This window comes from Sminthopsis crassicaudata, chromosome 2 (genome assembly GCF_048593235.1).
Source record: "Sminthopsis crassicaudata isolate SCR6 chromosome 2, ASM4859323v1, whole genome shotgun sequence".
Classification (NCBI taxonomy): domain Eukaryota; kingdom Metazoa; phylum Chordata; class Mammalia; order Dasyuromorphia; family Dasyuridae; genus Sminthopsis; species Sminthopsis crassicaudata.
Window position 1 is genome coordinate 683,172,406 of NC_133618.1, and position 23,324 is coordinate 683,195,729.

A 23,324-nucleotide genomic window follows, 5' to 3' on the forward strand; every position below is an offset into this window, starting at 1 on the left:
ACGGAGGAGCACCCACCATAGATACACGGAGGAGCACCCACCATAGATACCCGGAGCACCCACCATAGATACACGGAGGAGCACCCACCATAGATACCCGGAGCACCCACCATAGATACACGGAGGAGCACCCACCATAGATACACGGAGGAGCACCCACCATAGATACCCGGAGCACCCACCATAGATACACGGAGGAGCACCCACCATAGATACACGGAGGAGCACCCACCATAGATACACGGAGGAGCACCCACCATAGATACACGGAGGAGCACCCACCATAGATACACGGAGGAGCACCCACCATAGATACACGGAGGAGCACCCACCATAGATACCCGGAGGAGCACCCACCATAGATACCCGGAGGAGCACCCACCATAGATACACGGAGGAGCACCCACCATAGATACACGGAGGAGCACCCACCATAGATACACGGAGGAGCACCCACCATAGATACACGGAGCACCCACCATAGATACACGGAGCACCCACCATAGATACACGGAGGAACACCCACCATAGATACACGGAGGAGCACCCACCATAGATACACGGAGGAGCACCCACCATAGATACACGGAGGAGCACCCACCATAGATACCCGGAGGAGCACCCACCATAGATACACGGAGGAGCACCCACCATAGTTACACGGAGGAGCACCCACCATAGATACACGGAGGAGCACCCACCATAGTTACACGGAGGAGCACCCACCATAGATACACGGAGGAGCACCCACCATAGATACCCGGAGGAGCACCCACCATAGATACCCGGAGGAGCACCCACCATAGATACACGGAGGAGCACCCACCATAGATACACGGAGGAGCACCCACCATAGATACCCGGAGGAGCACCCACCATAGTTACACGGAGGAGCACCCACCATAGATACACGGAGGAGCACCCACCATAGTTACACGGAGGAGCACCCACCATAGATACACGGAGGAACACCCACCATAGTTACACGGAGGAGCACCCACCATAGTTACACGGAGGAGCACCCACCATAGAGACACGGAGGAGCACCCACCATAGATACACGGAGGAGCACCCACCATAGATACACGGAGGAGCACCCACCATAGATACACGGAGGAGCACCCACCATAGATACACGGAGGAGCACCCACCATAGTTACACGGAGGAGCACCCACCATAGAGACACGGAGGAGCACCCACCATAGATACACGGAGGAGCACCCACCATAGTTACACGGAGGAGCACTCCGAGCTCCAGGGACAGAGCGCGGCTCCACAGAGACAAGCGCCAGAGCCTTCGGGTACTTTATTTTTACAAAAACAATGTGTAAATGTGATCAAAACCACAAGCTCTGCCCTGTGGGGGGGCCTCATAAAAACAGATGAATACATAAAGAATGAGTTTTTAATATTATAAAAATAATTAGGGCATTTCCCCATTACCCAAAGATCCTCCCAGAACAAGTGATAAACGCAGCACTTTTAGCAAGGAAAACTGATCAGAAAAGCGCCGTCAGTGCTGAGGGAGCAGCAGACACGGTCATCCCCAAGCCGGGACGAGCAGAGCGCGGGGGTCCCGGGGGGCCGAGGCCTTGCACAGGCTGCGCATGCGCCTGATTCTCCTGGGAGCGAGTGAGCGCGGCCCGCGCCAAGGTCCAGATGCGGGAGAGGCCGGCGGCCGGGGCACCTGGGCCCTGCCCCCGACGCCCGGCAGCCCTTGAAATGACTGGAGCGAAGCCACTGTCCCTGAGAAGTGTCCCTCCTGCACAAGAGCAAGGGCTGCCCCTGGGGGAGGGAGTGAAGGCTTCACGGCTCCCTTGGTGGCACTGCAGCCGGGCCCGCCGTTCCTGCGAGAGGCGGTGGCCGGAGCTGCCTGGAGGGAACCCTCACCTCCATGGGAAGGGCAGAAGGCCAGGGCCTTGTCTGGGGAGGTCGAGGCTCTCCAAAGACGGGCAACTCGGGGCCCAGCTGGGGGGCGGACGGGCCATCCCACCTCCTTCCTCCCCCTGCATGGCGGATGACTGGTTGCGACATCAAGCGTGGTCCCAGACAGCCAGGATTGGGGACCATCAAAGCAGCGCGCAGACTCCCCGGTCTCCGGGTCCAGGTGGGCAGTCACCGGCGCCGGGCTGGTGGCATCAGAGCCACCTTGGGACCCGCTCCCTTAGGGAAGGAAAAGGAGGCTCTTGAGAAGCGTGTCCCGCAGCCCACTCCCCGCCAAGCCGCCGCTCTCTCGGGCCCCCATGGACGGGGTCGGACTGGACTTTCACTCTCCTGAGATAAAAGGCCCTGGGGGGGCGAGACCCCCCCCCCAGATTTACAAGGGCAGCAGCAGGAAGAGGGGTGTTCCTAGGCACAAAGGACAGACCTTGGCCGCCCCCTCCGAGCTCATGGTTTTTAAAAGCTAGCTCGGCCGCACAGGGGTCTCGGGTCCTCCTAAAGGCACCTTACCTGGGCGGGCCCAGCTGCAGGTTTTGCAGGTGGTGGTGGAGGAGCAGAAGTTGGCTTGAGCACCTGAAAGGCAGTCGGGTCACCCTCGGCTCGCCCTCCCTCTGGCCCCCCGGATACTCCCGGGCAGTCGGGTCACCCTCGCCTCGCCCTCCCTCTGGCCCCCCGGATACTCCCGGGCAGTCGGGTCACCCTCGCCTCGCCCTCCCTCTGGCCCCCCGGATACTCCCGGGCAGTCGGGTCACCCTCGGCTCGCCCTCCCTCTGGCCCCCCGGATACTCCCGGGCAGTCGGGTCACCCTTGGCTCGCCCTCCCTCTGGCCCCCAGCACCTCAAGCTCAGCAAGGCCTGCAGTGCCTTTTGGGATGGGCTGCCAACTCGCCAAAGGGGAGCCCCAGCCCTGCACCCCAGCCAGCCGAGGGCTTCCGGCAAGCTGTCTGGGCCACAGGAAGTGGGGGCTGGCTGAGGGGCTTCCGGGGAGCTCCAGCTCCTCGCCTCTCGGGACCAGAGCACCGCGGGACACTCGGCTCCAGACTGGCGCTCCTGGGCTAGGACAACCTCCCCCTCCCTCCCAGGTAGCCACGGGCCTGGGGCCCGGTGGCCGAGCCGAGACCTCAGAGGTCCCCTTCAAGCTTCCTAAGCCCTCCACACGGGGACAGGAAAGACGGCATGAGCCGAGAAGGGCGGCATGGATACGCCTTGAGCCCCAGAAGGGTCAGAATGGGCGGACCCGGCTCCCCTGCTTCCTAGCGAGTGGAAAGCTCGGTCCGAGTGGAAGGGGGAAGGCGCGGGGATTTGTGGCGTGGAGGGGACTGGGAGAGGACCGAGGGGGTGCTGCCTCCCCCACTCCCCAAATCCTCCCTCCTGGACCCCAGAGGTTCCCCAAGCAGACGCCTCACCTGCTTGGGCTTCAGCTCTGGCAGAGGCTTGCTGGGTGGTGCAGGCTTGTTCTGTGTGTGAGAGCAAGAGGGGATGAGGTCCCTGGGCTGCCCCGAGCTGGGGGTGGGATCTGAGAGCAGCCCGTGGCACCTCAACTGCCGGCTTTGTCCCCATCCTGCACTAGGGGCCCTGAGCGGGGCTTCTGGTTTGTGAAAACTGTTCCCAAAGGCCCCGAGAGGGGCTCCCCCCGTGAAGGCAAGGTCCTGGGTCCCACCAAGCCCCTTCTCCTGTCCAGGAGCCCCCAAGGACTCGTGTGGCCAGATTATTTGCTTCCTCCCCTTCCCCAGCGCTCTCCCAGGGGAAGCCTGGGTCCCTCTGGCCTCTCTGCCCCCATCAGGTCCCCAGATCAGGCTGCCAGGCCCCAGCTTACCTGCTGAGGGAGCTGCCTGGTGTAGACGGGCACCTGGAAGGGGGCCTCGGGCCGAAGCGCCGCAGGAGGCTGTGGAGAAACGAGGCAGAGGGTCACGAGGGTCTGCTCCGGGTCCCGGCGGCCCGGCAAGCTCAGCTGCTCTGTGCTCGGGTAGCACAAGGAGCGTGCTTAGGTCTGTCCCGGGGGGAGCACCCGGAGGGCGGGGCCTGGCAAAAATGGCCGCCCCTGTAGGAAACGGAACGGGTGCAGGAGGCCGCCTCAGCCCGGACCCTCACGGCGGTCGGTCTGCGAGGAGCCTGTGCGTGGGGGGTCTGCCGGCACGGCCCCTCCTGCTCACATCCCTGAGTTACCGTCCCCCCTCCCCCAGCCGCACTCACCACGGGGGGTGGCTGTCTAGGGACCCCCGGAGCAGGCCCAGGCTTGGGATGGGGGGCAGCAGGTACGGTAGAGGCTGGGCCGGGTGCCCTGCTGCCAGCTTCTCGGAACAAGGGGTTGGAGAGGCCAGAAGGGGCTTCTGTTGCGATTTTCCTGAGGGAGGCAAAGGGCGAAAACTAGAGCTGAGTGGAACGCCGATGGCGTCTGGGGGCTGGGCTACCTGGGGTGAGCGGAGGGGGGGCGGGCCGTCGCCCTGAGCTCCCTGCACACACAGCAGCTGGGCCACCCTAACCCCCCCCCCCCCCGGCTCTGGGAATCACAGCCCCTGCTGGAAGGGAGCTGAGAGGCCATTCCGAGTTTATGGATGAGCAAGATGGGACTCGATGAAGGGCCGCGGCTTGTCCGAAGTCACCCGCCGCGGGACCGGGGATCGCCGGGCACTCTGGGATGCCCCTGACCCGAATAGCCGAGCCCGGCGCTCTGAGCCTAGGCTCCCACCAAGCCCAGGCCTCCCGGGGGCTTCAGAAAGCGGGGCCAACCCCGGGCCACATCGTCCCCAGACTTCCCGACTCCCGCCCCGCTCCTTGCTCCGCCGACACTCGGGCCGCTCTCGAGGCCCGGGGTTCCTTTAGACGGAGCCAGAGTCAGAGCCCTTGGGCCAGGGCAGCGGACGAGGATCACCCCCCGGGCCCTCACCGCTTCTGGAAAGGGGGAAGCACCCGACGCTTGTACAGGATGAAGGCCACGATAAGCAGGATGACGAGCACAGCCAGGGTCACCAGAATCCCCACCAGCGCCCCTTGGGCCCCTGCGGGGGAAAGGGAGCATTTGGGCCTGCTGCGTGTCCGAGCTGCAGCAACCTTGCAGCAAACCCTGTGCTGAGAAGCCTAGGCCAGTGGGGACCAGCCCCACGGCCTCTTCGCCCTGAGCCTTTGAATCAACAGAACCAAGCTAGTGCCCCACAAGGGGGACGTGACCGAGCCGAAGCCCAGGGTGGAGCCGAGCCTGCCCACACAGTCCCAGCATCCCCGTGACTTCTGGGCTTTTCGCCACAACCTCAGGACCTGCATGGGCTTTTCCTGCCCCCAGCCCTTCCCCAGAGGTCTGCGGCTGGTCTGAGCCCAGCCCTCCCTCAGCCCTTCCCAGCTCTGCCGCAGCAATGACCCAGGCCAGGGTGAGGCGGGCTCAGCGGCCACCAGACGCCCATGAGCCATTCTGCTCCCCCGGCCCAGAACGGGGTATCCCCTCACGGCCTCCCCTGCCTGGCAGACATCGAGGCAGCAAGACTGTTTACATCAGGAGCTAACCAGCGGTCTCTCCAGGGCTGGGGGCCGGACAACTGCGTTCTGAAACAGGGTGGCTCACAGTGGCTGTCTCGGGCTGTGCACGCTGGTCTAGCCAGGGAGACAGAGAGGGCAACGCAACTATCACTGACTGCTCTGGAGGAACAGCCTCCCAGGCCTGTTTGGCTTGGCTGAGGAAGGGCCCCTCCCCAATTAGGACTCGAGGCCTGGCCTCTTGCTGCTCTGGGCTGCTTGCTGCGGACAGTGTCCGTCTTCACCCCGAGCAAGCGCCTCCAGCTGAGCCTGGCTGGCCATTCTCTGATCCCGTCTGTGAAGGGGAAGGAAGCCAGTGGGGGGGGGGGGGAGATCACGTCACCAAAGGGTCGCTGGGCGTGTCTACCTGAGGTCACATCAGTCACTTTCTGTTGGCAGTAAGGTGGAGCCCAGCCCGGCTGACAATGGCATTCCCTCTTGTGGTTGCAAACCTGTAAGCAGAGCATCGGAGGGTAAAAGCAGGGCCCAGACAACACACTTACACACACACACAAACATACTCACACTGACATACAATCACACACACATTCACAATCTCATACACACACACACACACACACACACACACACACACACACACACACACACACACACACAGTAGGCCATTGCCAACATGGCACATTCCTAGAACTCAGTTGTGCAGACCTGCATTTGACTCTTCCTTACCAACAGTGATCTCAATTAACAGGCATTTATTAAGTGACTACTATATGCTGAATGCTGGGAATGCAAAAAAAGGCAAATAGGAGCTCACTATCTAATGGGAGAGTCAAGCAACCCACCTGCAAACCTCTATCCAGGATAAATAGGAAAGAAGGAACAGAAGGAAGGCATGAGAACTAAGAGGGGCTACGGAAAGCTTCCTCTGGATCAGGGATGGGGAACCTTTTGTACGCCAAGGACTGTTTGGATATGTATTACACCATTCACGAGCCACACAAAATATCAGCTCAGAAAACTCAAGCAGTGGGAGGTTGTACCTAGCTTTCAGTTGCTCATCACCTGCAATTGCCTTAGCAAATGAGTTTGGCTGAGGATGTTCTAGAAGGTGGGATTTTAGTTTGGACTTGAGAAAGTCAGGGAAGTCAGAGGAGGGGTTCCAGGCATGGGGGATGGCCAGTGTTCCTAGATTTTGGGGAAAGGTAAGAGGGGCAAGCTTATAAATAAATGGCTTTGACCTTGGAGCCTCTGAAATTTGTTGAGCAGAGGATGACATGGATGGACCCAAGCATTAGGAAAATTAGTAGCTGCATGAAGGATGGACTGGAGTGAGGAGAGTCTGGAGGCAGGCAGACCTCCCTACTCTTACCCCAAGAAACTATTCATGGTCTAGGTAGGAGGTGATGAGAGTCTGTAGAGAGGAGGGAACACTGGGAGATGCTGCAGAGAGGAAATTGACAGATGTTGGACAGTGAAACTGACAGAAGATGCTGCAGAGGTGGAATTCACAAGGGAGTTGCAGTAGATGAAATTGACAAAGATGATGCAGAGGTGAAATCCACAAAGGAGATGCTGCAGAGGTGAAATCTACAAGGAAGATGCTGCAGAGGTGAAATCTACAAGGAAGATGCTGCAGAGGTGAAATCTACAAGGGAGATGCTGCAGATGAAATTGACAGTGCTGGGGAGTTGAAATTGACAAATGTGCTATAGAGATGAAATTCACAAGAGAGATGATGCAGATGAAATTGAGAGATGCTGGGGAGGTGAAATTGATAAACCTTGAACCCTATTGGCTTTAGGGGAGAGACAGTACGGAGTCCAAGGTCATTACAGAGTTGTGAGCCGCTGGATCGGGAGGAAGATGCATGCAACAAGCAGAAGCACCAAGACCGCAAGAGTGCGACGTGACCGAACCATGGCCAGCGCAGACTAGAGCCAAGGAGGGAGGTGGGAGGCTCTGCTCTAATCTGCAAGGCCTCATGTGTCAGGGGTTTGTTGAATTGCCTTTTCTTCTCTCTCTTTTTTTTCTTTTTAAAAGAATAGCACTCTGGGTGGGGAAGGAAGTGTTAAATGAAGGGGATATAAAAGAGGAGAAAATATAGAGGAGAAAATGGTCAAGAATCTCAGGAGAAATAACGACCAAAGGAGGCCCCACTGACTGCAAGCCATTCCACAGAGCAATAATTATCAAAACAACGTGTATTGGTTAAAAAGAGGCCCTGGCCAGCAGGCAGATTACACAACATGGAGAAGGAGACCTAAAAACCAAAAGGCGCCTCATGTGCCCAAAGCCACAAGGGGCTTCCTCCTGACTGAATATTTGTTCCTTCAGGTTTTGTTTTGGGGGGAGGGATAAGGTAGAATGGGTTTCTGTTCCTAAAAAAATGGTGGGGGCCCCGGGGTGCGACATGCTGCACACAAGGTCACTGGGGTTAATTTTTCTTTAAGTCACTTCTCACAAATTGACAAGTCTATGTAAAAAGGAAAAATGGAACTTTTAAAATGTATTCAAAAATTAAAAAAAAAAATCAAACAGTGCTGCAAGGAACGGCAAAGAGTAAGGATGGCTTGGGGGCGGGCGCCAGCCTTGGCCATACAGAGATCCCCCAAGATCCTGGGGTCTGGACCGGGAGGGAAGGGGCTCGCCCGCTGAGAGGCAGCAAGAGTGCTCTGCTGCCGCGGAAGTTGGTTAAGAGGGGTGATGATGGAGGGAGAGGGCAAGCCACCGGCGCAAGCCAGATCAAGCAGGCTCGGGACAGGCCGCAAGGTGAGCCCCACGTGTGTGCACATCCAAGAAAAGGGAGCAAAGTGGAGGAAGAAGCAACAAGGAGGATGAGCCAAAGGAAGGGCACCCCGGGCGGAAGCAGGGTCCTGGGCAGGAGTCCCGGGCCGGTCCTCCCTCACACATAAACACAGACCCCACGGGGCAATCTGGACTCACCCCGTGCCCGCTGCACTGGCTAGAGCAGTTCTCGTCGCCGTAGACGCGCAGGTCCTGACAGCGCCCATTGTAGCAAACCTGGGAGGTGAGGTGAGGGGGGCGGGTGTCGAGGGGAAGCGCTGGCCGTGTCCCCCACCAGCTGCGCTCTGTGGGGCCCGGGACTCAATCCCACTCCTGAGTAGAGTAGGGGCCAGAGGCCCACGTTTCTGTTCGAGACCCCCAAAGCTCCCTCCCCCAAGGCTCACAGGGCCCACGAGACCTGGGGGTCGCAGCCCGAGCGGCCCGCACTCACCATCCTCTCTCCGCACTTGGTTCCGGTGACCACCCGCTCAAAGGGCTCCTCGGCGTCCCCCCTGCCCACCATGGCGCACGTGCTGCGGTCCAGCGTGATGGTGCAGTAGGCCCTCTGGCTGATCGTGCCCCCGGAGCACTGCAGGGTCCCGCACTTGTTGAAACTGCCAGGAGAGAGGCTCCCCCTCAGCGGGCCAGCTCCACGGCTCTCCACGGCTCTCCACAGCTTCAGCCCGAGGGAATCCAAGCCGCTGAGAGCTCAGCCCCAGATGCTGAACTTGGGCTCGGGATCGCCCCCACCCTGCCACTCGTGCCAAGGTCACCTCCCCTTCCTTGCCCCTGAACTATGACCCTGGGGTCTATGACCCCATGGCACATCTGGAATTCACTCATCCCGTGCTGGCTGACCTTGTGGGCGTATGTGGCCGGCGGGGGGCTCCCCTCCCCCCCCCGGTGTCCCAGGACGTCCCCCTAGACCACAGGGGCACCAGGGAGAAAGTGCGGCAGACTCACTTGCGCTGGGAGGGCGAGGGAACCGAGCAGCCCGTCAGGCCGTTGAGCACGAAGCATCTGTCAGAGGCCACGGAAGCAGCTGCCACGGGAGAAAGAGCACTAAGCTCCAGGCAGAGCGCAGCAGGGAAGGGCCGGACCCGACAAGGGGCCCGGGCCGAGCGTCCCTCCCCAGATGAAGCCCCTTGGTGGGCAGCTCAGCCCCGGGCCCGGCTCCCGCTGCCTGGCGGGGCTCTGAGTGTGGGTTCCTGGCTCAATGTCCCGCTCGGAGGTCCCATCTCCGGCTCTGTGGGATTCCAGGCCGGAGGCTCCCCGGGGCCCGGCCCCCTTCTCCCAGCCGCCCTCACCCCCGCCGGCTCACCGCCGCCCCACAGGGCCTGGCACTGCTGCCGGTAGGTCGGGCAGGCCCCGTTGTAACAGTAACCATCGGGGCAGGGGGCGCCGTTCTCCCGGAAGACGTTCTCCGGACACTCTCCCCGCCGGCCGTCGCAGAACTCGGGCAGGTCGCAGCTGTCCCGGGCCTCCCGGCACACCCGCCCCTCCGGAAGCACCTGAGTCGGCGCCAACAGAGCCGCGTCAGCGCCGAAGGCCTGGCTGTCCCGGGCCCCGCCGCGGGCTGGACGCCCCTTCCCGGCGGGGAGAGGCAGCTCGCCCTCCACGCCAGGCGCCCTGGCCCTCGATCCGGCCCCCTCCCGTGAGACCCTCCCTGCCTCGTCTTTAACGTCCCGCAGGCCTGGAGATGGAGGGTGGCGCTCCACCCCGGCCCCCCGCGTCCCCAGGCTCCTGTGCCCCAGGGCCCCCCCCACGTCCTGTAACTTCCCACAGTCCCTGTCCTGGAACCATCCTCCCCCAGCCTGAAGCTCCCGGCCCTAGGGAGTCAGTGGCAAGCTCTCTCCGCAAAAGGAGCTACGTATAAAGCCCGGAGCACAGGGCCTGCTGTACACAGCAAGAGCTTAATAAAGGCTTGGTCATGCAGGGACTCCTAAAATGCATTCCCGGCCTTTCGCTTTCTCTGCAGCTGCGTTAGTGCCCGGGCCTCTGCCTCACGGAGGTCCCCGGGGCTCTTCTCCCCTCTCGGCCTCCTCCTGGGGCCGCCTCACCTGGCACTCGTGGCAACATTCTCCCTGCGCACACGTGGCTCCCGTGGTCAGTCTGCACGTGGTGGCGTTACAGCAGCGATTCGTGCACTCCTGCAAAGAGGGTGGAGCCGTGAGGGGGACCAGGAGGGGCTGGCCCCCGGTCCTGGCCCAGCACTAGAGGGCGCTGATCCGTGGCCGTGGTACCCCAGCACACCAGGGGCCTGGCCCGTGGCCCGAGGAATCCCTTTGCATCTGGCTGCAAACCATGTTCATGGGGTCAGGGGTCGGGCCCCCAGCTGGGTCATCCGCCCCCAAGTTTCAGAACAGAGCCAAGGCCAGGAGGCTGCTGGGAACTGACAGATGAGCCCAGAGGCCAAGGGCGGGAGGCGGCCCCGGGGAGGATTGGGGGCCGGTCCCCAGCCGGCTGCCTTCTAAAGGGACTCCAGGCCTGCTCCACGGAGGGGCAGGTTACCTGGCACCTGCCTGACAGCCCGGAGGGCAGGGGCACGAGGAGCCCCCTGAGAGGGAAGGGGCAGGCGGGGGGCCCGCGGCGTGGCCCCGGCACAGGCCAGGTCATTTCCTAGACGGAAGGCGGCATCTGCATGCAGAGACTTCGTATCTGGGGGTCGGTGCTGAGAGGACTCGCGGCTCTCACGCCCCCAGTGCCCGCTTCCCCGGCCCGGGCTGCCGAAGGCTCCGGACTGGGCGGGCCAGGTGAGCCCTGGGGGGCAGGGAGCGGAGCAGGAAGCATCCTCCTGATTGGCAGAGGAGGAGCCCAGACCATGCCCTGCCCTCGGAAGTGCCTTTAGACCTGCCCGTCCTGAGTCTGTGCCATGAGGGCCCGCTCCAGAGGGATAACTGACCTGGCCCTGCCCGGCCTGTGCCTCTGGTCACCCACAGCCCTGCCCGGCCCACATCCCGTGCACCCCCGGCCCTCGCCCACACTCAGGGTGACGTCCGCCCGGGGCCCGCGAGCCCGCGCACCTCTGGGGAGCCGCAATCGCACTCCTCGCCCGGCTCCACGAAGCCGTTGCCGCAGGCCGGGCCCCCGTAGATGTCCTCCAGCCTCGGGGGGTTGCTCAGGCAGCTGGCCTGGAACACATTGCTCCCCACGAAGTTCTCCAGGTTGTTGCGGCTGCAGGAGCTGAACGTCTTGGGGAAGACGGTGCTGCCGGAGAGCAGAGGGTTCTGGGGGCGGCGTTCCGGTGGGGTCGGGAAAGGGAGGAGCCCCAGGAAGGGAACCACAGCCCTCAGGCCTGACCGGGCTGCCCGGGGCCCAGAGCCTCCAGAGCCGACTAAAGCCCCGTTACTGAAGGAGCCAGGCCGGGGACGGAGGGCCCCCAGCTGCCCCCCTCGCCACGTCCCCTCCAGATGGGATGGGAAGGGGGGCGCTCTGGGGATGGGGGGGGCCCTGAGTTCTGGGGATGAGGGGGGGGAAGCAGCTCGGCAGCTGGCCCTACCTGAGGCTGGCCGCCATGATGCAGCCGCCGTTCTGTCTGTGCTCCTGGCAGTAGCAGCCCGGGACGTTCTCGTCGTGGTCCATGCCCAGGTTGTGGCCCATCTCGTGAGCCATGGTGGACGCGACGCCGACGGGGTTTTCATGGTGGTCCTGGGGGGGGAGGCCGGCGGACGGCCACGTCAGCCACTGCTCACCCTCAGAAGGGGGCGGGGGCGGAGGCTGCAGCCGGAGGCCACGAGGATCGCTGGGGACCCAAGCCCCCCAAACAGAAGGCCCGGGGTCCTCAGTCCCGTTGGAGGCTGCAGGGCGGGGACCCCGAGGACTCCTCCCCGGCCCCGTAGTCACCTGGTTCACAGCCCCAGAACTCGGGGTGCACATGGAGGCCACCTTGGCCAGTCCCACCGTGGTGTGGTCGAAATCCACGCCCCTGAAAGAGATGTCTCATTAACACCCCTGAACCAGCCTCTGCAGGGGGTGCAGTCCCCGGGCCCTCTCCGCTGCTCCACGTGGGGGTCACAGTCACCCCAGCCCTCCCTGCTCCACGCGACACCGTTCTCCCCGTGACTTTGCCCCGGGTGCCGCTCCCCCCCCACTATCTGAACGGCGTCTCCCACGCTCCCGGCCCTGGAGCAGCTCTCGGGGGGCGCGGATCTCGGCCTGCCCCCGCGCCACTCACGTGATCAGCTGGGCGTTGTCGTGCTTCTTCCGGGGGACGAGCTCCCGGCTCCGCCACCCGAGGAAGTTGTCCAGCGTGGCGTCGGGGCTGCTGCTGACCTGGACCTTGTCCTGCCGGTCCCACATCTCCAGGCCGATGAGAACCACGCGGAAATTGAGCTTCTGATAGAGCTGGGGGGGAAGGGGGGCGGCCGTGAGGGAGCCGGCCCGGCCGTGAGGGAGCCGGCCCTGCCGTGATGGGCCCCGAGCAGCCCTTCTCGTGGGGAGGAAGAGCCGCCCCGGGCAGCCTGGAGGGGGCAGGCTCATGGTCAATGGCCCCTAGGGACAAGCAGCCTGAGAACGCCCCCCCTCCCGCCGGCCCCCCCAAGTCACACTGGCCTGTGTGCAAAAGGGGCCAGGTCAGCGGGCAGGAAGCTCATGGCGGGGCCTGGGGGTTGGGAGGCCCTCCCCCAAAGAGCTCACCTTGTCCACGTGGTTTACAATCTCTTTCACGCGGCTCCGAATGTCCTCTCGGTTCCTGAACTTCCTGTACTGAGGAAGGAGAGCCGGCGGCCGTGAGCCCCTCCCCGGCCTCCGCCCCGGGTGCCAATCCCGGGTGCCCGGCCCTCCCCCGTCTCTCACCTCGGCATGATCCACAACCACATAGAGCTCCACGTAGCGAGTTTCCCTTGGGAGGGATTTCTGAGGGAGGAATGAGGGGGCTCAGGGGACAAGGCCCCGACTCGGCTCCAGCTCTGGGGACAGGGCCTCCGCCTCCCTGCCTCCGCCGCCCCCTCAGAAGAGTCTCCCGGCTGACCCCCGGGGAGGAGTCTCTGGGAGGAGTCCCGGGCTGACTCTGGGAGAACCGCCGTTGGCGGGGGGCAGCGCGGGGGGAGGCTCACCCAGTTCCTGGGCTTTTGGGCTGCAGACATCCTGGGTTCCAGGTCCTCCTCCAGGGTGCTGTTGCTGACCCCGCAGGTCACCAGCTTGCGCACGAGCTGCTCTGCCCCGTAGACGGCGTGTCTGCCGCCCTCCGCCTCCTCCAGGGGCTCGATGACGTGGGCCGTGGCTCCCGTCTGGAAGAATCCCCTGCAAGCACGGGCGGGACGTCTGCTCCCGGAGCCGCAGGCCGCCGGCCCTCGGGGCTCCTCGCTCCTGAGCCGGGCCTGGGCCCCGCGGGTCCGAGAGCTCAGCAGCACGGCGGCCCGGGCGCTGGGGGCCCACACTCGAGCAGGGAGGGCTCTGTCGCCTCAGGTGGGAGGGCCCTGAGGGCTCGGGCCGGGAAAGGCCCATGGAGCCTGGAGGACCCCAGCACCGGCTCCTCGCTCCCTCAGCCCAAGGGCTGTTCCCCAAGAGGGGCCCCACCCCCCAGGCCCAGTGAAGTCCCGGAACAGCCTCCTGTGAGTGCCGGCCCAGCGCGGCTTCCACTGCACCATCCCACCTGCCCGAGACTTAGGGGTGGGAGAGGCCTCGGACAGAGAAGGGGCCAAGCCCGGAGCCTTTCCCAGCTTGCCCTTTGTTCAGAACGGCCCCGTGAGGGCCCCTGGGAAGGCAGGTGGGCCTGGGCTGGGCCGGCCTGGGCCCAGCCCTGAACTTCCCAAGCAATAAGTCTCCCTTACTCCTGGCGGCCGGGGCCGGCCCTACCTGATCCCGTGGCAGGCACTGATACTGGCTGCCGAGTCCTCGTGCCCTTCCACGTGGCCCTGGTAGAAGCAATGGTCCTGGACCCGCAGTGGGAGGAAGAAAGGGGTTACAGGAGGGCCCCACAGACAGGCAGGGAGCCCCGTCTGATGCCCACAGCCCCCTCTGTGCCCACAGCCCCCCCGTGCCCACAGCCTCCTCCCTACCTGCTGGGCGCCGGGCCGCTCGGTGACTTCGGTGCCATTGGCCAGGGTGTACGTCTCCGTGTAGCTGGCCCCCATTAGGTCCCTGCAAGGTGGCAACAGCCCACTGACCCCCCCACAGCACACCTGGCTCTCCCCCCTCCCCCACAGCTTCCTCGAGGCCCTCCCAGGTTCCTGACCTCCCCCTTCCTGCGGCCTTCCACATCTCAGATAGCGGAGCCTGGGGAGACTCCATCAGGGGAGTGGCCGAGGTCTCTGGGGGCCCCCTCCCCCCGCCTCCAGGCAGAGCGCGCCCCGCACCGCATCCTCCAGGCCCCTCTGCACTCACCGGTTCCTGCGCAGGCGCAGGGTGACGTTGCGGCCCGCCATGGCCAGGACGTAGCGCAGGTTTTCTGGGTACGGAGTCTGAGCCCGAGAATGAAACCAGCAAAGGCGTTTGGGAAGGCCGAGGGTGGCCCCAGCCCCGGGAGGTCGTGTGCTCAGTGGGAGGGCCCCTCGGCCCCTTCTCCGGCCCAGCACTCGCTGCGGTCAGCGCCGCTGGCCAGAACCGCCCCTGCTCCTTTGGGCCCAGCCCCCTCCCTCTCCAAGCCGCCCCCCTCCCCAGCCACCCTGAGAGCGCTAGGGGGAGTCGCTAAGGGGAGTCGCTAAGGGCACTATGTGGGCGGCCCAGCCTCCGATACCAGCCTTTTAGCACCCTCAGTCTCAGGTGCCGGCCGCCGGAAAGGACAGAAGCAGCGGCCGATGCCGACCCCGGGACGCCCAGCTGGCCCTTTCCTTCTCCAGCTCATTTTGCAGGAAGCCGAGGCAGGCTTTGGGCCGGGGCCGCCCGGTCTGCGACTACATCTGAGCCCGGGGCCTTCCTGACTCCCTGGCCGGAGGCCTCGCTGTGCTCCGAGCTAGAACCGGGGGTGGGCCGCTGGCCTAACTCCCCACACCGCTTCCTCATGCCCCCAAAAAGGTCCGACCCCCGGCTGTGCGTCCCCCTCGTTCTTTCTCCCCCCGCTGGGCCACAAGCGCTGCTAGAAGGCAGTGTGAAGGTCAGCGGGTAACCTGGGATGACCCACAGCATCCAGCAGATCCCTGGACCTCCAGAGCCCCGAGTCCCCCCCCCTTCCCCACACACTTCTCTGGAGGACCCCCTATGGGGGGGTCCACTGCAAACAAGACTCTGTAAAGTCACCAGAACTACTCGGGGCAGGCCAGAAGCTCTGGACCCCCAGAGACACAGAGGGGCCAGCTCCCGGCCCCGACTGGTCAGAGCCGTCAGGACCCTGTGGCTCTTGGGCCCGTCTCTGCGGGGGCAGCCAGGAGCCGCGGCCTGGAAAGCACGGGCAGAGGGCGGAGGGCGGACCCTGCCGGGCAGGCCCAGAGTCGGCCCTTTGAAACCCGGAAGGGGGAAGTTGTGAGATTAGGAAAACAAGCAAAAACCACCGAGACAGCAGCCCTGTGGGCAGGAGGGAGGGAGGCTGGAGCCCCTCCCTGGAGGGCGGCCTCAGTTATGCCGGGCCCTGGCCTGCGGACAGGAGGGCTGCATCCCCGCTCCCTGGTGTAGACATGTGACTCCCCAGCATGGGAAGGGCCAGAAAGGGGAGGAGGGGCTCCCAGCGGGACTGCCCGGAGGCCAGGGTCCGGCTGGGGAGGGAGCGGGGAGGGTTGGGACCATGAGCTAAGGGTTTGGACTGTGAAGGAGGCTGGAGGCAGAGGGACAGTCTCCTTGCTTCCACAGGGGTCAGTCCTATCAGACTTGTATGCACACAGCCCAATGACACTAGGCTAGCGTGTCCCTCCAGGGCTCAGCACAGCCCCCTGCACACAGCAAGAGTTTAATAATTGCTGGCTGGGCCGTGCTTGCTGATGAGAATGGGAGCATAGGAGGGGCAGCTTCCTGGCTCCCAAACCAGCCCTTACAGGGCCAGGCCCCCTGCCACAGCGAGCGACCCCCACTAAAGGAGGAGGGGGCCGGCACAAGCTGCCCATCTGCCTGCCCCCCCAGCCCACTGCTCCCTAACTGCCTGCTGAAAATGTGGCTGATTTTAGCTGAGAGCGGGAGGCCCGCTGCAGATCTCTGTTGCCGCCTCCCAGCCGGGGACCCGGACTCCCGGAACAGCCAGGCCGGGCCGCAGGGAGGAGATCTACTGGGCAGCCGAGACCCCCCACAGTGTCTGACTAGAGCCAGAGCCCACTGCTCCCAGCTGCGGGGGCGAGAGGCGGAGGCGGACTTACCGGGGACAGGTCTCTCCGGGCCCGGGGGCCGGGAACCCTCAGCGGATACACAACCTCGTACTTCTCCACGCGGGGCAGGGGGCCGGCCGGAGGCAGGTGGGCAGAGGGACCTGGAGACGGGGAGAGCATGAAGAAGCTGCTGGCCGACACCAATAGCATCCCCCGTGGCCGGCACTTTCTGAGCCTGCTCCGTGGGGACCCAGCCCAGGGTGGTGAGCCTCCTGGGGCTGACGTCCTCCCAACCCCTTTCCCTCCAGCATCCTCTGCATCTTCCAAAGGTCAAGGGGCAGCCTGGCCCAGGTCATCAGCGCCTCCCCCCTTGACAAGCAACCGAAGAAAGAGGAAGCAGGAGATGGTAAAGACCAGAGGCTGCAGCTCAGCCTCCGACCCTGTCATGGGCAGCGGGCTCAGTTCGACGGGGCTGAAGGGGCCAGAGGTGGAGCTCGCCCCGGTCCCCGTGCCTCACCCCCTCCCCCCGGAAAGCAGCTCCTAAGCCAACAGGCACAAGCCAGGCACCCGGAGTGAATCCACGGGCACCCCCAGGGCTGGCACAGCTCAGAGCCCAAGCTGAGCCCCCTCCGTGCTCCGGGAGCCTCGCCTGCATCTGCGCCCCTGCCTGCCCGACAGATCAGTCCCGGCCGCCATCTTGTCAGACTTGCTGTTATGGTCAGTCTTCAGCTGTGTGTGGCTCAGCACGACCCCTCGAGGAATTTTCTTTTTTCTCTCCCCACTTCATAGTATCCTCCCCCCCCCCCCGTCACACATAAAGATACTTTTCAACATTCATTTTTATAAGATTGTGAGTCCCCCACTTTTCTCCCTTTCTTCCCAGACAACAAGCAATCTGCAAGAGGCGATCTATGGGCAACCACGGAAATGCATTTCCACAGTGGTCGTGTTAGGAAATAAGAGTCAGAAAAGGAAAAAACCACAAGAAAAAGCAAAATAAAGGAAGAGTCCGCTTCGGGCGACGTTCACACTCCCCAGCTCTTTCTCCGCAGGGCGCCAAGACGCATTTCTTCGCACGTAGAGTTGGTTTGGGTCACTGGACTGAGAAGAGCCGAATCTGCCTCGGTGGCCAGTCACACAGTGTTGCTGTTGCCTGTAGGTGATCTCCTGGCTCTTCCCACCGTACGCAGCAGCAGCTCCTGCGAGTCTTTCCAGGTTCTTCTGAAACCCACCTGCTCAGCATCATTTCTTATAGGACAATAGTATTCCACATACCACAGCTGGTGTAACCATTCCCAAGGGATGGGCAGCCCTTCAATCTCCAGCTCTTCTGCCACTACAAAGAGTGGCTATATTTTTGTACGTGTGGGTCCTTTTCCTTTCTTTTTTTTTCATGATCTCTTTGAGATACAGACCTAGTGCGGTACTGCTGAGTCAGAGCATGCACACTGGGGCAGCCCTTGGGGCGAGTGCCGAATGGCTCTCCAGAACAGCTGGATCACTTTGTGACTCCACCAAGAGTAGTAGTGTTTTCTTTTTATTTTATCATCTTCCTTTTCTACCATATTAGTCAATCTGGCAGGTGTGAGGTGAGACCTCAGAGCTGTTTAATGTGTATTTCTCTAGTCAACAGTGAGTTAGAGCATTTTTTCCTATGACTGTAGATAGTTCTGATTCGTTCATCTGAACACAACCTATTGTATCCATTTGGGCTTTCCTTAGCCAAGATGCTGGAGTAGTTTGCCTTTTCCTTGTCCAATTTATTGGACAGATGAGGAAACTGAGCCAAACCGGGTGAAGGGATCATACAAGCTAATATGTGTCTAAGGTTAGAGTTGAACTCAAGTCTTACTGACTATGGTCCTGTGCTCTATCTACTGAACCATCCAGCTCATCGTTTCAGAGGCGGTCGGTGAAATGGCAGGAGGCACCCACTGGGACCCCTGCCTCGGCCTGGCCCCGATACAAGGAGTTTCAGGGCCACCCTGACACCTCCCCACATTTCCACCCATCCTGCAGGGCCACATTCCTTTCCCAGGCAGGGCGGCTTCCACCCTCTCACGAGGGAAAAGCAGATCCTGGGGGCAGAAGGAGAGGTCTGGCTTACCCCTCCCCTAGGCTAGAGGATTTGCTGGTCACCCTCTCTGGACCTCTGCAAGTACCAGCATCTAGGACCAGAGCAGTAGGGACTGAGCTGTCCTTTCTGACCAGCCTGCCCGTCAGAGACGCAGGAGAAGCATCACGACACAGCAGATATTGAGGGGGCCCCTGGAGCCAGTGTGACTCAGAGCAGAGCAGAAAGGGAGGCTAGAGGTTCCCAGCAATGCAAAGATCCAGGACAATCCCAAGGCCTGCTGAAGCGCAGAAAGAGCTGGTATCAATACAGACAGAAGCGTGCTAGCTTTCTTTCCCTCTTTTCTGGATTCTTCTCATACAAAATGACTAATGGAAATGTTTTACACGACAGTACACGTATGCCCTATATCAGATTGCTTATCGTCTAAGGGAGGGAATTTGGAACTCAAATTTTAAATAAAAATTCCAAAAATTAAAAAAAAAAAAAAAAAAGAATGCTAGAGGCTTTTCATGTTGCAAATGAGGAAACAGAAACTTAGGCAGGGAGAGTGACAGGCCTACCCAGAGTTGCACAGAATTTGAACCCAGGCAGGTCCTCTGCATATGCCCTCTACCACTCCTGCACAACTTGCAGGCCTCTTCCATATGCCAGAATTGGCCACAGGATGATCAAGACTAATAGAGCTCACATCCACAGAAAGGTCTTCCCTAAACCCTTCAGCTTCCCCATGTCCTTCCAATGCAACCAAGCCAGGTTCCCAGTCTCAGAGTCAGTCTGGATTCCTTGCTCTCTCACCAAACATCCAAGTCTCCGTAGCCCGTGATCTCCCCCCAGAAACATCTTTTGTCACTTTCACTTCTGCCACACTTCTTCATGTCTTGTATATGTCACCTTTGTTACTTTTTTAGGGTCAATTTCACCTCTGCCTAATGACAATTCCATTTCTGCAACATCTCTCGTCAATTCCACCTTGACTAATATCTTCTGTCAATGGCACCTCTGAAACATCTTTTGTCAATTCCCCTCTGTAACATCTTGTCCATTCTACCTTTACAACCTCTCTCCTCAATTCCACCTTGACTAATATCTCTTGTCAATTCTACCTTTGCAATATCTCCTGTCAATGGCACCTCTGCAACAGCTCCTGTCAGTTCTACCTTTACAACATCTCTTGTCAATTCCAACTTCACAACATCTTGTCAATTCCTTATACAATATCTCCTGTCAATTCTATCTTTACATTTCCTGTCAATGGCACCTCTGCAACATCTCTATCTTCCTATCATTTCCCCAATACTTTTCCCCCTCTCTGCACTGGCCCCATTCTGGTGCAGACCCTCATCACCCCTGGAATACTGTAACAGCTGCTGACTCTAGGAGTCTAACTATAAAGAAACCTGGATTTTGTAAAGAAACCATATTTTGTACTGATTACAATCTGTTTCTCCCACTGCGTAAGTTCCATTCCAGGTGGTTTGGAAAATGCCTGTGGATAGATGGATGGATGGATGGTTGTAAGGCTACCCCTACCACCATTTGAGAGTTGAGGGGAAGAAAAGTGTAAGTGGCCGAGAAGCTTGGCAGGGGAGTTTGGAGTATGATCCTGGAGTTTTCTGTAAGGAAGAGATAAGAGTTTTGGCTTGCGAGGCCCATGATGAAGTTCAACTTCAGGCCTAAGACTAGTCCTGACACCTGGATTTCCAGAACAGGCCTGGGAGGCCTGGGAGACCTCTAGAGTGATACCAAGATCTCAAGGCAAGGTCACGTTGGGCTGGAGCTCTATGTTCAAGGACATGACAGGGACAAAGCAAGTGGTCTGGGAGTCAACAGAACTGGCTCTGTGTCTCAGTCCTGGTTCTGGCTGGTTGGGCAGTTTGCCCTCCTCTAGCCCCTGTCGTCTTTGAGGGCCAGCTGAAGACAGTGGGCATAGACACCCTAAAGATGAAACAGCTCGGTGTGGGAGAGATGCTGATTTTGTGTCTGTCCCATAAAAAGGGGTCCCAGAGACCAGACCTGAAAGCAATCTGCTGGGGAAGGGAAAGTAGTGAACTTCCCCGTCCCCAAGTTCTGCCAGCAGAGGCTGAATGAGAACTTGTTGAGGATGAAGCAGGAAACCCTTGTGTGCAGGTATGGGCTGGACTAGCTAAATGGCCTCCAAAGTCCTTTACTAGAGTGACAAGCTGCCATGTGTTTTGGGCCTCAAGCTTTCCATCTGAACTATGTGGCCCCAGGGGTGTGATGGAACAGCTCAGCTACCCATAACTGTATCCATCCAGGGCTTAGCACAGTGCCTGGCATTCAGCAGGCATTTAATATAGTTGACTGCTGTGATCTCCCAAGACAAGCCACAAGAGGCTGAAGGGAGTGTCCCCTTGAGGAACTGTCTCTCCTCCCCTCTCCCCCCCACATACTCCATCTCTTAGCTCCACCTTGACTGTAAGTCCATCTGGCCTGTAATGGCCTCTCCAGGGCTAAAATTCTTATGGAAGAAGGAACTAAGACCTGAGCTTTTCTGTCTTTATCGTAATCTGTGTCACTGTTTCTGTCCCTGAACCTGTTCCTCTGTCACAATCTCTCTTCCTCTGTCCCTGTCTCTGTCATAATCTCTCTCCTGTCTCTATTTCTCTGCCCTTCCCCCCACTTCCTCCCTTCCCTCTGTTTAGCACTTGAATGATTCTGGTTACCCCATAAGTTCCACTCCTTCATTTTATAGGAGAATGGGGGGGGGGGGAGTTCCAAAGGAATAAGGGACTTGATCAAAGTCACACTCGTTTGGCTTTGGGCCCAGAGTCCCAACTTCTGGGTTTTTAATGTTCTGAACAGTTACTTTGAACCTCAGTTTACTCACCTGTAGGCTGGAAATAATGGTATCTGCTTCCCCTTACTCTCAGGCCAGCAAGTAATATATATATTCATCATTTCCTATGTGTCAAGCGCGAGATTTGAGGGCTGCGGACCCAGAGAAAGGGAAACTGCCCTGCCCCCCGGGATTTGAGCTTGCACTCTCTCTGATGGCTAGAGGAACTGCTCATAAAAATCTGCAAAGTGGGGGGGAGGTGTAGGAAGGTCAGGACAGTGGGGAGTCCTGAGGACCTGGGTCTCTAATGTTGGCCGGCTGGGAGACCCTGTCAGAGTCACTTATCCGCTGTCTGTGGAAGTACAAGGGAACAGAAACAGCTGGGAAAGGGCACAGCCTGCCCGCTGACCTCAGTCCAGCTCCCAGGGAGGGCGGGAAGTCTGAGGCTACTCTACCCCCCCCCCCAAAGTCCTGCTATCGCCTCCCATCGCATGGGGCTCCGGCAGCGACCACCCACCCAGCTCCTCCCCCCAGCCTCCAGCCCCGGGAACTCAGAGGAGCCTCGGTTTCTCCAGGTCCCTGCCTCCAGCTACCCGCGCTCCGTGGCTTTCCCAGCCCAGCTTACCCTAAATTCCGCAGCGCTCACGCAAAGGGGATTTTCCAGGCAGGGGAGGAGCCCCATTGCCCTGCGCTCCCCCCTTTCCATTAATAATAAAGAAGTGGAGCTCAGAAAGCCCTCGGCACTTGTCGTCCTCTCCCATCCCACAGCTCCACATAGACCAGCCGTGTGTCTGGTTTCGGGCCGGCTCTCAGGGAAGGGACGCCACGTATCCAAGGTCACCCCATCCCAGGGCCAGAGTCCCCGGGCTCGGGAGCTTTCCGTCCCCGCTCCTAAGACTTGCAGAGACCTGGGGGAGACTTGGGGGAGACCAGGGGCTCCCGCTCGGCCTGAGGCTCTTCCCCAGGCCCCGAGGTAAGCCCCTCCCCCAGCTCCCGGTGCCTCCGCCGCAGGGGACCGGATGATTCACCGCCATTAGTCAGGGCAGATAGGGGAATCACCTCCCGCGGCGGCCGCGAGGTTTTGGGTTACTCAGGACGCCGGCTCAACCTTCCCTGAAAAGTGCAGCCCTCCCCCTCCTTTGGGTGGTCGGCGTAGACGCCCCGCGTCCCCCAAGCCTCAGTCCCTGACCCCCAAGCGGGAGGCCCGAGCCCTGGCTGGGCGGCTGGGTCCCCGAACTCCGGGCCGCCGCCTTCCGCGTTTCGGAGCGAAATGAGAACTTGGACCGACCGGGTGGCCCCGGGGCCGAGCTTCGGGGAGTCCGAGCGCTGACCCCGAGTGAGAGCCGAGCCGCCTGGCAGGACGCTTGTAGAAGAGCCGGCGGTCAAGGTGGCTCCCGAGAGCCCAGGGAAACCGGCAAAGGTCAAGGCTCCCTCCCGCCACATGGGCTGGGGGCTGCGCAGGGGAGGGAAGCGCTCTCGGGGGAGCCCCCAGATCGCAGCGCCTTCTCCCCCGACACACCCGCGCTCCGGGAAGCGGGAAGTTCGCCCGGCCGCCCCCAGGCTCCCACCCCGGAGAGGTGCCGGGGTCCCGCCTGACTCACTTCCCTTCACCAAAGCCTGGGGGCCAAACCTCCCCGAGCGCCCGAGCCTCGGACCCGTCGGACGGGACGCGTTCCGGGACCAGCCTGGAGACGCCGGGATCCCTCCCAGGACCCGGGCGGCGATCCGGCCCCGGCCCGAGCCGGGCGAGGGCGCCGGGTAAACAGCCCGCGAAGCGCGGCGAGCGTGCTCCCTCCGGCCTGAGCGGCCGGCCCCCAGCTCCGCTGCCCCTCACTCACCGGGGAGCCCCGGGGCGCCGCGCGGGCTCAGGAAGAACGCCCACAGGAGCCCCAGAAGGCAGCGGCGGCCGCACATGGTCCCGGCTCTGACCCGGCGGGAGCGGAACTGGGCACGGTCCCAGGTCGGCCGACGCTCCACCCCCGTGCTCCCGGGCTGCGAGGGGGCGGTGCTCCCCTCCCTCCCCTTCCTCTGGTTTCCTCCTCCGCCCTGTTAGAGTTCAGGGGCTCAGGTGGATGCCAAATGTGGCCGG

General features: G+C 61.3%; 1 protein-coding gene across 4 annotated transcripts; it reads right to left on the minus strand.

The window, feature by feature from the left end:
* Positions 1 to 1,291: 1,291 nt before the first annotated feature.
* ADAM8 (ADAM metallopeptidase domain 8) lies at positions 1,292 to 23,226 on the minus strand. Of its 4 annotated transcripts, none has more exons than XM_074297227.1 (25): positions 23,074 to 23,226; positions 16,413 to 16,522; positions 14,518 to 14,594; positions 14,193 to 14,274; positions 13,990 to 14,066; positions 13,248 to 13,434; positions 12,988 to 13,047; positions 12,829 to 12,897; positions 12,368 to 12,537; positions 12,037 to 12,118; positions 11,693 to 11,841; positions 11,217 to 11,400; positions 10,254 to 10,343; positions 9,515 to 9,704; positions 9,157 to 9,235; positions 8,645 to 8,807; positions 8,353 to 8,430; positions 5,816 to 5,900; positions 5,440 to 5,526; positions 4,829 to 4,940; positions 4,135 to 4,285; positions 3,758 to 3,826; positions 3,348 to 3,398; positions 2,453 to 2,515; positions 1,292 to 2,164 (listed from the first exon to the last, which is right to left on the minus strand). In XM_074297227.1, the coding sequence occupies exons 1-25, from the start codon at positions 23,147 to 23,149 to the stop codon at positions 2,117 to 2,119; spliced, it is 2,589 nt and encodes an 862-aa protein (XP_074153328.1). In that variant the 5' UTR covers positions 23,150 to 23,226; the 3' UTR covers positions 1,292 to 2,116. The 4 variants fall into 4 exon arrangements, 3 of the variants coding, with proteins under 3 accessions (XP_074153328.1, XP_074153331.1, XP_074153329.1); XM_074297230.1 differs by lacking the exon at positions 23,074 to 23,226 and adding an exon at positions 21,861 to 21,991; XM_074297228.1 differs by lacking the exon at positions 5,440 to 5,526.
* Positions 23,227 to 23,324: the final 98 nt, after the last annotated feature.